The sequence below is a fragment of the Theropithecus gelada genome, chromosome 11 (assembly GCF_003255815.1).
Source record: "Theropithecus gelada isolate Dixy chromosome 11, Tgel_1.0, whole genome shotgun sequence".
Classification (NCBI taxonomy): Eukaryota; Metazoa; Chordata; class Mammalia; order Primates; family Cercopithecidae; genus Theropithecus; species Theropithecus gelada.
Genome location: NC_037679.1, coordinates 9861619 through 9875216, shown reverse-complemented (window position 1 = coordinate 9875216; position 13598 = coordinate 9861619). Strand labels below are relative to the sequence as shown.

The window sequence follows — 13598 nt, the reverse complement described above, 5'->3', positions numbered from 1 at the left end:
GTGATTTTAACAAGGCACCATTGAATACTGGTCACCAGAAGCCTACAATCCATTTATAACCAATTAGTAAACATATAAACAATTAGCATGTTGGCCAGGCACACTGGCTCACACCTGCAATCCCAAGCAGTTTGGGAGGTTGAGGCGGATGATTCCTTGAGCTCAGGAGTTTGAGACCAGGCTGGGCAACACGACAAAACCCTGTCTCTACAAAAAATACAAAACTTAGCTAAGTATGGTGGCGTGTGCCTGTAGTCTCAGTTACTTGAGAGGATGGCCTGAGCCCAGCAAGCAGAAGTTGTACTGAGCCACAATTGTGCCACTGCACTCCAGTCTGGGCAACAGAGCCAGACCCTGTCTCAATCAATCAATCAGTCAATAAACAAAAACATTTAGCTTGCTGATTTTAAGGGAAGAAAAGTGCTAAATTTGCTGAGTACTTTTTTTTTTTTTTTTTTTTTTTGAGACAAGGTCTTGCTCTGGTCCCCAGGCTGGAATGCAGTGGTGCAATCCCAGCTCACTGCAGCCCTGCCCTCCCAGGCTCAAGTGATCCTCTTACCCCAGCCTCCTGAGTAACTGGGACTACAGGCAGGCAATACCATGCCCAGCTAATGTTTTGTATTTTTTTGTAGAGAGAACATTACGCCATGTTGCCCAGGCTGTTCTTGAACTCCTGGGCTCAAGGGATTCTCCCAACTCAGCCTCCCAAAGTGCTGGGATTATAGGCATGAACCACCATGCCCAGCCTACTAACTTCTTAGCTGCTGTAGCACTCTTCTTCCTCAGCCATGTGTTCTTTGAACAAAGAACAGGAAATGGCTCTGTTCTTTTAGAAAATATATTATCTAAAAATGTTTATTTAAAAAAAATTTAAACACTATACTGTTTATCCATTCCACTCCTGTGTATTTACTCAAGAGAAATGAAAGCATATATTTATACAAAGACTTGTACATGAATGTTCATAAGGACTTTATTTGTAATAGCTACAAATGAGAAACAACCCAAATGTCCATCAACAAAGGATTATATAAACAAATTATAGTATATCCTACAGCAATAATAAGGAATGCTCCACTCTTGTCATCTACACAACAACATGAATGACTCTCAAAATAATTATACAGAGTGAAAGAAGCCAGGCATCCACATCCCCTGCAAAGTAAGTAAGACTGTATGGTTCTATTTGTATAAAGTTCAAGAATATGCAAACTAATGTACAGTGGCAGGAAACAGATCAATGTTTACCTGGGGACGGAAAAAGGTGGGGGAGAGATTATGAGGAAATCTAGGAGGAAGAGGATAATAGGAGAGAGGAATGATGGAATTTTTTTTTTTTTTTTTTTTTTTTAAACAGGGTCTTGCTCTGTTGCTCAGGCTGAAGTACAGTGGTGCGATTATGGCTCACTGAAGTCTTGACATCCTGGGCTCAGGCGATCCTCCCGCCTCAGCCTCCCGAGTATCTAGGCCTACAGGTGGCGTGTGCCTGTAGGCCCAGCTACTTGGGAGGCTGAGGCGGGAGGATCGCCTGAGCCCAGAAAATCTAGGCTGCGGTAAGCTATGATCGTGTCACTGCACTCCAGTCTGAGCAACAGAGCGAGATCCCATCTCAAAAACAAAAAGATTCATGAGGGTGAAAATATGCCTTGGCGACAGGACAGTAACATCTAAGAGCCAGTCCACCTGAGGGATATTATGTAAATTGGACAAGCTCCTAGAAAGACAGTACCTGCTACTAAGTTCCTACAACTGGGTTCATATATCAAGATTAGGCCCACACTGTAGCTTAGAATGGCAGGTAAGTCAAGACTCACTGAAATGACGAACTCATTCCAATAACCACTACAATATTTGTCACCTGAACTAGGCCAGGAAATGGGAGGTGACTGCCAAGTAGGAACTTCAAAGAATAAATAAATAAAACCACCACCAGGACAATAATATATGATCTAGAACCCATGGAAAGAAGTGTGCACGTGTGTTTCGGTGGGATGAGGTACTGTCAGGCAGAAGAGTGTCATTTTATCTCGCCTTGGTGGATTAGGGGAGTTTAGGACTTCCAGAAATACCTTCAAGAAAGGCAAAGGAAGTTTCTATGTAGACAAGGGAAAAATTTGAAGCTAAAGAAGGAAAATCTTTAGAGACCCAAGAAGGCAGCCTAGGAATAAAAGCACATAAAGATTGCAGAACACTTCCCAAAATATGACAACAAAAAAAGAATATACAGAAAAGATGATCAAAAAGTTAGTTCTGGAAGCAGGGCCAACCAGAACCTACCCTGAGCTACAAATTCTGAGCAGCTTAATCAAACACTATACCTAACCGGAGCAGGTAACTGATTCAGCAGACAAGGGTTAGGGGGACTTTCAGAACTACCCCAGATATTTCTGGCATTCCGTAACAATCTGTCTGTGTGTATAGAGAGCTGGCTAGGGACTGAAAAATTGGTCTGAGAGCTAAGTGGCAAGAGGTCCATGAGTTACCTGACTAGCTGAGATACTTCTGAGAGAAGGGGAACTCACTATTAGTAACTACTCCAGGGCACTCTACCCACAATGAATCTCCAAACACTGTTTCTCTAAGTATCTTCCCATATCTATGAAAAAAAAAAAAACAGTTTACAAAACTAATTGTTATTGAAAATATTGAGGTAAAAAGAAATTTGCTTTCATTTACTGCCTATTTGAAAGCTAAATCAAATATGCAGCAATTGTTAGAGCTCCACAATTAACCAGAAAATCTTTACTTGAGGACAGGACAGAATGAGAGGCAATATGCCAAGTGACCTAGGAAATGGGCTTTCAAAGTCAGGCTGCTCTAGACTGTAATCTCAGCTCTGCCACTGATAGGTGTTGAGCAAATCAGAGCTCAGGGTCTTAATCGTGGTGTTTGGTGCTTTCTTTCCACTCTCACTCACGGTAGATTATTTCTACAGTGGTTTTATCTATTAGCTCACATTCAGTGGATCTTTCTCTGTGGAAACCCTAAGCCCCACCCCCCACGGAGTCTGTATCCTTTCAGAGATCATTTGTGCCCAGGGTTGTCATCAGCCTAAAGCCACATTTTAATTTTAGTTCTTACCAGGCAGGTAGTACCATTCAAATTCTGTACCCACTGACCAGAAATTCTCAGGGAAGGGCAGGCCCTGCCCCTGTTATTCCGAGGCCAGGCACCAGGCAAGCCCTTTTTTTTTTTTTTTTTTGAGACAGAGTGTCACTCTGTCACCCAGGCTGCAGTGCAGTGGCGCGATCTCGGATCACCGCAAGCTCTGCCTCCCGGGTCCACGCCATTCTCCTGACTCAGCCTCCCGAGTAGCTGGGACTACAGGCGCCTGCCACCATGCCTGGCTAATTTTTTGTATTATTTAGTAGAGACGGGGTTTCAGCGTGTTAGTCAGGATGGTCTTGATCTCCTGACCTCGGGATCCACCCGCCTCAGCCTCCCCAAGTGCTGGGATTACAGGTGTGAGCCACCACGCCCAGCCTCAGGCAAGCTTTTTTGACAGGTTCCTTTTTTCTAATTCACCCAACAGCTAAAGATGCAAGTCCCCCCAGGGATCTTAATTCCAGCTTGCAACCTTAGACAGGCCCAAGATTTTATTATTATAGTTAAAATTAAGGTCCCTGCTTTACTGATTCTCCTCCCCACAGCCCAGCAGAAGTAAGCACCACCTCATCATTCTGATTTTCAGTGTTCATCATTCTCCCTTGCTCTTGTATACATTTAAAAAAAAGATGGTTACCTTTTACACAGCATTTGTAAAAGAACATTATCTTTCCCCTATCTTTCTAGGAGAGAATTTTCAGGTTAGCTAATTGACTATGTGTCTAAAAACAGAAGTCTGGGCAAGTTATTGAGTCTCTCTAAACCTGTTTTCTCATTTACAAAATGGGGTAGAAGACTATTAACTAAAAATGAAAAAAATATATGTTAAGCACCTAGCCCTTTGGTAGACTGAGGGCATGCAATAAATGGTAACCATAACATTACTCTTATCAGCAAACCTTAAATTTTACAGTCAGGCATTGAAACAAATTCAGCCGGATACAGTGGGTTTTTACTGTACTTTGGCTTAAAGAACATTGGATATTCACTAGTCTCCCAAGCAATTGTGGACCACTGGTCATACCCCACACCAATCATAAAATACACTATTAAAATGATCTGACTGTATTAATTAGAGCACATTTATTATGGAGGTCTGATTTGCCAACTTTGTTTACTCTGTGGTTTAGGTTAAAATTAGAATATTTAGGGAAGACTCCCCAACCTGGTAAATCAGCAGGTATTCTAAGTTCAAATTAACTGACTGACATATATTTACGACTATAAGCATTCGGAAGGCAACAGTTATTTAATTTGGTTATAAAAATACTCATTCCAGTACCATGCATATACGTGAGTGTCTTTTAGGGAAAGAGGATTTTTTTTTTTTTTTTTTTTTTTTAGTTGAGGTCTCACTCTGTCACCCAGGCTGGAGTACAGTGCTGTGATTATGGTTCACTGTAGCCTTGACTCAAGTGATTCTCCCACCTCAGCCTCCTGAGTGGCTAGAACCACAGGCACACACTCTCATGCCCTGCTAACTTTTTAAAATTTTATTTTATTTAGTACTATGAAGGAATTTAAAAAAATTATTTGTAGAGATGAGATCTCTTGCTATGTTGCCCAGGCTGGTCTCAAACTCCTGGGCTGAAAGGATCCTTGGGCCTCAGCCTCCCAAAGTGTTGGGATTATAGGCTATAAAGTAAAAAGAATTTTCTAAATAAACGTGACACTTTAGTGGAAAAATGAACACAACCAAGATTTTGAGTCTGACACTTAATTGCTATCTGACCTGGGGCAAATTACTTAGTGACTATGAACCTGCTTATTTCCTTATCGCTAAATCTGCCCTTCCTACTTTACAGAGAATTTATGAGAAACAAATGACACAGGGCAGTCATTAGTATGTGCAAGTCCTTTGCATACCATAATGTACTATAATTCCATGAAGCATTATTAAAGTAGGTTAAAAGGATAATATTCCAGTATGTTCCTGGGTATCATTTTCACATACAGAAATACAGAGCAGGGTGTGGTGGCTCATGCCTATAATCCAACACTTTGGGAGGCTGATGTGGGAGATCTTTTGAGCCCAGGAGTTTGAGGCCAGCCTGAGCAACATAGTGAGACCCCCATCTCCATCTCTACAAAAAATAAAAATATTAGCCAGATGTGGCAATATGCACCTGCAGTTCCAGCTACTAGAAAGGCTAAGGTGGGAGGACTGCTTGAGCCTGGGAGGTTGAGACTGCAGTGAATTGTGACTGAGCCACTATACTGCAGCCTGGGTGACAGAGACTGTGTCAAAAAAAAAAAAAAAAAAAAAGGAAAGGAAATTCTCCTTGTCTTCTGGCCCTATGAGTTACTCTAGCTACTCTCAAGCGGAGCCCTGTGTGAGACAGACTTCTAAATTTAAGCCAGTTGAAATAGCTTACTGTGCTTGAGGGTCATTATGTGGTCTATTTGGTCATCTGTGCACTCTCAGAATGCAGCAAAGGGTAAGTCCACAAGGGTGCAGAAAAAGCTTAGAGGGAAAAAATATATGCTGTAGTTTTTGCATTGTGCTTTTCCGTATGAATGAGTAATAGCATTACACAAAGAACCCCTACAAAGAAAGAGCTGAGGTAATTGCCTCATGACATTAGTAAATGATTTCAGCACATAAAGGGAACTGGATGGCAGTAATTCAAGCAGTCTAAAAGACTCTGAAAAAGGCCACAAGCCTTTTTCAGAAAAGAACCATAGATTGCTACCAATTTAGAGAAATCAAATGTTCTAATCCACAAGATAGAAATTAATCAATAAGCAAATTTTAGGGTGACTGACATCTTATCATTTGAGAGTGATTTGTGAACAAAAGACAAATTATTTCCTATGCCAACTATTTACCATATTTTCCAGACTATATACTATAAATAAAGCCAAAATTTCTAACATATTTTTCTCCTTAATCCTTTTTATTAAATCCTTCAAAAAGAGCAGCTCTAAATTTTCAATTCAGTAATTCAAACAGTTATGTGTTGAGTGCCTCCCAAAGAAGCTAACTGGCTGGTGCACTCTAGAAGTTATCCCAGAAACCAGGTGCATACAGGACAGCAAGTGCAGAGTGAGAGCCTTGACCCAAGATGTGCTTTATGATGTATGCTGTAACATCTCAGGCAGTGTACAAAGAAATATGCAACTAAATCCTGTAAAATGTTAGGCTAATTTTTCCCTGCAAGAGTGGCACAACTTTTTGTTTGTTTGTTTGTTTGTTTTAAGAAATGGGGTCTCACTCTATCTCCCAGATTGGAGTATGGTGGATTGATCTCAGCTCACTGCAGCCTCGACCTCTGGGGATCAAGCGACCCTCCCACCTCAGCCTCTCAAGTAGCTGGAACCACAGACATGCACTACCACAGCTGGCTAACTTTTTAATTTTTTGTAGAGATGGGGTCTCACTATATTGCACAGGTTGGTCTCGTCCTAGGCTCAAGCAATCCTCCCACCTCGGCCTCCCAAAGTGTGGAGATTACAGGTATGAGCCAACACACCTGGCCACAACTGTTTTATTTATTTATTTATTTATTTATGAGACGGACTCTGGCTCTGTCGCCCAGGCTAGAGTGCAGTGGCATGGTCTCGGCTCACTGCAAGCTCTGTCTCCTGGGTTCACGCCATTCTCCTGCCATAGCCTCCCGAGTAGCTAGGACTACAGATGCCGCCACCACGCCCAGCTAATTTTTTGTATTTTTAGTAGAGACATCTTTTCACGGTGTTAGCCAGGATGGTCTCGATCTCCTGACCTCGTGATCCACCTGCCTTGGCCTCCCAAAGTGCTGGGACTACAGGCATGAGCCACCGTGCCCGGCACCACACTGTTTTTAGGTCACTTTTGTTTGAGATGGAGTCTTGCTCTGTCACCTAGGCTGGAGTGCAATGGCGTGATCTCGGCTCACTGCGACCTCTGCCTCCCGGGTTCAAATGATTCCCCTGCCTCAGCCTCCTGAGTAGCTGGGACTACAGGAACGCACCACCACACCCAGCTAATTTTTGTATTTTTAGCAGAGACGGGGTTTCACCATGTTGGTCAGGCTGATCTCGAACTCCTGACCTCCTGATCTGCCCGCCTCAGCCTCCTAAGGCTTATAGGCAAGAGCCACCACACCTGGCTTTAGGTCACTTTGGGAGCTGGCCAGAAGCTGATTTTTTTTTTTTTAAGCCTTTAATGGCAATGATTAATGTAAATTTTCTTCCTCCTCCCTTCCCTTGAACACAGCCTCGGCATTCTTCTAAGCTTCAGTGTTTCCGTGGCTATCAGAGTACATATGTGAGATAAAACCTATTCCACATCACTGGGTTAGGCTGTAACAAGTTCTGGGAGATACTGATGTAGGATTAAACTACAATAGGCATTGGAAACAGCCAATTGGTAGCTCCTAAGATCTTGGAGAAAATGGAGTCGATCCCTAATTGTGGGAACAGCAAATTCTACTCCCTAAAATGAAAGGGGCTAATGGAAAACTTATGATAAGAGTTCTTCCCACATTTCCTCACTAGAGCAAAGTATTTGTCTTAGGCATGTGTGTAATTGTTGCATGACAGCATCAAGATACCATATGTGGGGGCTGTGTGAGAAATCACTATGCAGGATGCACTCAATGTTTCCCCGTGTTGTGAGAGAATTCCTCTTCTATTTGACAACACAGATGTCCCTCACAGCACATGAAGGCTTCTCAGATACTTTCCAGACATCCCCACAACAGGAGATAAATGGGTACAGAACCTTTTTATTACTCTGTTCTGCTGAATACAAGTCTTAGGAGAAAGGACTATATCTTTGGAATCATGAAATTATTATGTATAAAACACATAGTATGATCGAGAACATTAGGCCACAACTTCAAGGCTGCAGATAGAGGAGAACATTAGTATCTAGAAACACAGAGGCCTATAGCGAATTTGAAAGGACTACAGTCTCATTCAGCAATGAACAGCTGCGGTTTGTTTCTAGAGCTGGTGAATTACCCTCAGGCAGTGACTTTTGTAAAAGGGGACAAAAAAGGTTTCCACTCCTAAACACTCTCAAGGTCCTTTGCTGCACTCTCACATTTCACCCAAAGCCATAAGGGCAGCCTATTTACTCTGAAACTGCGTATCTTTGATACAGCTTTGGAGGGGATTATTTCCAAGAACTACATGTCATGCTGCTCCCTACCCTTTGCCATTTATTACAACTGAACCCTCAGCCACACTGCAGTGTAATCTGCCAAAAAGGAATAGCTACTAAACTGAGAGCCCTCTTTGTCCACGAGGACCCAACTTGTGCTGTACTAATGTGGAAGGGAAACCATCCAAGATTTTCAACGAGTAGGTTTGAGGTATGCACCGTTATAGACACAAACTGTCTTACGGTGATAGCCGGCTAGAGGTATCCTGTGCTACATTTTGAGAAACACTTGAAGCCACAGAGCTATTTCTCTTTCAAACATATTGACACCACAGATATGAAGAAAAAAAGCACACACAGTTAATGAGCCCACAGCATACCCAAATGCTCTGAGAAGTTAGCCAAAACCGAGAAGAAAACTATTAATACTAATCTGGATCAGGGAATAGGATCAGTTTGAACAGCTCAACAACTTGACAGCTGTAAATCAAAGTCAACCACAAGGCAACCTAGGAATCTCCCCAAAGACGTAGTAAGTAGTTTAGGCCAAAAAAGTATGGGGAAATTTGTTCTCAAAGATTTCATTACCAGTAACATGAAAGTAGAAAGAGAGACACTATATTGAGGCTCTGAAATAGATTTACTATGTTTAGTCTCAAAGGCCTGTATCAAGATCTTGTCTGGGATTTGATTTAAAAAAAAATTTTTTTTTTGAGCTTCCACTAGAGAAGTATAAAAAAAAATTTTTTTTAAGGTTTTAAAAAACTCTGGGAAAGATTATGGACAGACAAGACAACTTAGATTGTTTCCAGTTATTCCTCAAATATGAAGTTATAACTCTTAAATTTACCTTAGGGTGCATAAGGATTCAAGTCTGGTGAACAGAGATGGGATGAAGATACCTAGTTCCCACTGATCTCATGACCCCGTTATAAAAAGTAGATTCTTAAAAAATATATAAATGTGTACAAAATACATTAACACATACACATAAACACACTTATATACATTTTGCAGGTCCATTACAACTTTGCATGATTGCTCTTCCATAATCGTTAATGACATAAAAACTTTTGTCCCAAGTCCAACTATTCTCATGCCTGCTGCAGAGATGAAGCATTTGGTTCAGGAGTATGAATGAATTAAATATATGACTACAGGTAATATTTTTGGTGACAATGAAAGTGGCTATTTAACACAGCAGGATTTTGGCCTAAGCTTTGGCCTGTATTTATGACTACATAAGTTTGGAGATTACAGCCAAAAAAAAGACTGGAAATTCAGAAGGAAAGTTTTTTGTTTTGTTTTGAATAGTTTTACTCTTAAGGCATCTTTTTGTGTGTTATGAGATGACAAGCAAAATCTGCCACCTCAGAGTGTTCTCTTATATTCCTGTAATGGTGGGGAGAAGATTCTGGTTCTTACCTCAGAAAAGAAAAAGCAGAACTTATTTCAGGAACATCAAGGTAGTACCTGTCAGAGAGAAAAAGTTCTGATAAACCTACCAGGAGGCGTGCAGGCATCTGCAGGAGACTGAACAAATGTGGATCGCCTTTTGGTTGGCATGGGCAAAGCCATCTTCTGTTCTTTATGCTTTGCCAGTGCAGCCTGAACTGCTTCTGTGTGGATATCTGAAAAATTAAACATTTGCATTTATCAGCTTCCGGCTCTTAAATGTGTTTACCACTGTGAGCTGAACTATCACTGCCTCAATTGTTTTAAAAAAAAAAAAGGTAAAGGGAATGTTCAGGTGATTTTTATTTATAATTTGATTAAGACCAATTAGAAATAAAAATCAAAAACAAAAATAAAAGAAGCCAAGGATAATTTTATGGAGGAGGAAAATGAAGTCCAGGATGATGTGTGACTGCTTAACATACCAGACAAAGAGTTGACAGAGATGTGGGGAGGTGGGTGGGGACAGAATACTGAGTCTAACATGCATCTGTGCCAGGCAGGAAATCCTGCCTCAAATGGAATGAGTGCTGTGCAGGTGCCTGGAGAACACTCATTATTTTTCAAGAAAAGAAGCTTAGGATTTTCTTAACTGTCTGAAAGAAAACTTTGTTGAGACCCCTCAGTTCTATGCCACAGGAAGAGAAGGATTGATTTTGATTTAGAAAAACATAAGGGCAGAGGTTACTTGTTTGCCACTTTGGGCACAAAAAATTTCAGCTCTCTACTTGAATGTTTAATAGGAATCTCAAAATTAACACATCCAAAGAAAACTCTTCATTTTCTACCCCCACCCCAAAGCTCACTCTATAGTGCCACAAAATTAAATCATACTGTATACAGTATTGTATTCTGCTTTAAAAAACAAACAAACAAACAAAACCTCTTACAAAATCTTACTGAGGTAGATAACAGCTGAGGTAGCTTCCTAAGTCACAAAAAAGTTTCCTTTTGTCTAGGAATGGGCCTAATCCACACACAAACTATCCTTCCATACCTCTCTGTAAAGTAAATATACCCCTTATAAGAGCTAGACAATGAGGTCTTTTTGTTTGTTTGTTTTTGAATTTAAACTCTGAATCAGGAAACTGCAGGTCCTAAAATGGAATCACTTTAATGACAATGCGACAATGCCCTAGAAAGAAGGAAGGTTTTAAACTTCAAGGCTGAGATTTCCAGAGTTACCTATCCTTTCTAGGGGTTTCTCAAATGTTGATTTGTTTCTATGACCTACCTCAGCTATTTAAGGTAGCCTATGTAAGTTGGCCTATTTCTTTTCTTTTGAGACGGAGTGTCGCTGTGTTGCCCAGGCTGGAGGGCAGTGGCGCAACCTCAGCTCACTGCAACCTCTGCCTCCTGGGTTCAAGCATTCTCCTGCCTCAGCCACCCAAGTAGCTGGGACTACAGGTATGCGCCACCATGCCTGGCTAATTTTTGTATTTTTAGGAGAGACAGGGTTTCACCATGTTGGTCAGGCTGATCTCGAACTCCTGACCTTGTGATCCACCCGTATCGGCCTCCTAAAGTGCTGGGATTATAGGTGTGAGCCACTGCACCTCGCCAGGCTCTGTTTCTTGCAACCAAAAAACCTCCACTAATACAACTAGAAACATCTCACTGTGTAAATACAGACCAATGACAAAAGTTTTAAGGGCTGCATAGTATTCCACTGCATGAATGTGCCATGATTTACTTATACAACTCCTTATTATCAGATACTGGGTTATTTCCAATTTTTGTAACTATTCATAGAAAGAATAATTCAGTATTTTCACCTTAGAACATGTCTATTTTCTTGGACTTAATTCCAATAACTGCTGAGATCAAAGTACATATACTTCTTTTTCCAGAAATGTTTCAAACTTATTTCCTAAAAATAAGGAACTTTCTCTTATAAAACCCCAGGACATTATTCAAAATCCAGAAAAACTGGCCTGGTGCAATGGCTCACACCTGTAATCCCAGCACTTTGGGAGGCCTAAGTGGGCAGATAACTTGAAGTCAGGAATTCGAGACCAGCCTGGCCAACATGGTAAAACCCTGTCTCTACTAAAAATACAGAAATTAGCCAGGCATGGTGGCATGCACCTGTAATCCCAGCTACTCAGGAGGCTGAGACAGAAGAATCACTTGAACCCAGGAGGTGGAGCTTGCAGTGAGCCGAGATCACACCACTGCACTCCAGCCTGGATGACAGAGCAAGACTCCGTCTCAAAAAAACAAAACAAGAAACCCCAGAAATTCTTGTTTTTTGTTGTTGTTGTTGTTGTTTTGTTTTGTTTTCTTGAGATAAGGTATTGCTACGTATATTGCCCAGGGTTGGTCTTGAACTGGGCTCCAACGATCCACCTGCCTCAGCCTCCTAAAGTGCTGGGATTACAGGTTTGAGTCAATGAGCTCAGCCAAAATACAGAAATTCAACACTGATACAAACTATTATCTAACCCACAAACCATATTCCAAAATAGTCTATTGTCCCAATAATGTCCTCTATAGGTTTTCCTCTCACCTTTTTTCCTGATCTGGGATCTACTGGAGGAAATCCTACTTAGTTGTCCTATCTCTTGATTCTCTTATAATCCAGGACTGTTTCTCAGCCTTACTTTTTCTTTTATTATCTTGATATTTTTTGTACAGACTAGTTATTTTGTAAAATGTTCTTTAATTTTGGCTTTATATTTCCTTATAATTAGTTTCAGGTTATACATTTTGGCAGAAATACCATAGAAATAATTTGTTGTCTTCTTCTTCTTTTTTTTGGTAAAGATGGGGTCTCACTACATTGCCCAGGCTGGTCTCCAACTACCAGTCTCAAGGAATCCTCCTGCTTCAGCCCCCAAAATGCTGCACTGGGATTATAGGCATGAGTCACCATGCCCAGCCAGAAATAATGTCTTTCTCAAAACATGATGTCAGGAGGTGTCTCATTCCATTATGGTAATATAATTTGAATTGCAAAGTTGGTTAGTGTGGTGAATATGGTATCTGCCAAATAAACTCACTGTAAACTTACCATTCTTCCCTTTGCAATTAGTAAGTAATTCATGGGAGGATACTTTTGAGACTATGTAAATGTTATATACTTTGTCAACCTTTCAACTCACTAGTTTTAGCACCCATTGATAATTCTTGCTAGAATCAATTTTTTTTTTTTTAATAGAGATGGGGTCTCCCTATGTTGCCCAGGCTGGTCTCAAACTCCTGGGCTCAAGGGATTCTCCTGCCTTGGCATCCAAAAGTGAATAGGATTACAGGTGTGAGCCACTGTGCCCACCATTTTTTGAAAAATATTTTTTATTTTTAATGGAACATTTCATGAGTCTGTGTGCCATCCTTGCTCAGGGGTCATGTTAATCTTCCTTGTATCATTCCAATTTTAGTATATGTGCTGCTGAAGTGTGCACAGAATCAACTACTCTATTACAATACGATAATTTTATAGCTCCACCATTTCTTCTATATTTATTAGTTGGTATATATTATAAGAAAAAGCTTTCCAGGCCAGCACGGTGACTCATGCCTGTAATCCCAGCACTTTGGGAGGCTGAGGAGGGTAGATCACCTGAGGACAGGAGTTCGAAACCAGCCTGGCCAACATGGCAAAACCCCATCTCCACTGAAAATACAAAAATTAGCTGAGCATGGTGGCACATGCCTGTAGTCCCAGCTACTTGGGAGGCTGAGGCACAAGAATTGCTTCAACCTGGGAAGCAGAGGTTACAGTGAGCCAAGATTGTACCACTGCACTCCAGCCTGGGTGAAAGAGTGAGACTCCACCTCAAAAAAAAAAAAAAAAAGAAAAAGAAAAAAAGCTTTCCTTTCTCCCCTAGTTATTTATATCAAAATGAGCCCACTGATTTTCATTTTATTCCATGACTATTCTGTTACTATCATTATTTTGATGCTCATATTTTTGCAGATTTGGCCAACAGGAGTCCCTTCATGCTGG

The 13598-nt window shown here is 41.0% G+C and overlaps 1 protein-coding gene and 1 non-coding gene across 2 annotated transcripts in view; both read right to left on the bottom strand.

Annotated features, from left to right (window-relative positions):
• Window positions 1-13598, bottom strand: part of DIP2B (disco interacting protein 2 homolog B) — a 259279-nt gene that overhangs the window by 84749 nt on the left and 160932 nt on the right. Inside the window, exon 4 of the mRNA XM_025402060.1 lies at window positions 9700-9825. Within this exon, the coding sequence (XP_025257845.1) occupies window positions 9700-9825 (126 nt within the window). The remainder of the gene's footprint in view (window positions 1-9699; window positions 9826-13598) is intronic.
• Window positions 12947-13053, bottom strand: LOC112635627. The gene has a single exon (XR_003121972.1). It is a non-coding gene; the product is annotated as a U6 spliceosomal RNA (small nuclear RNA).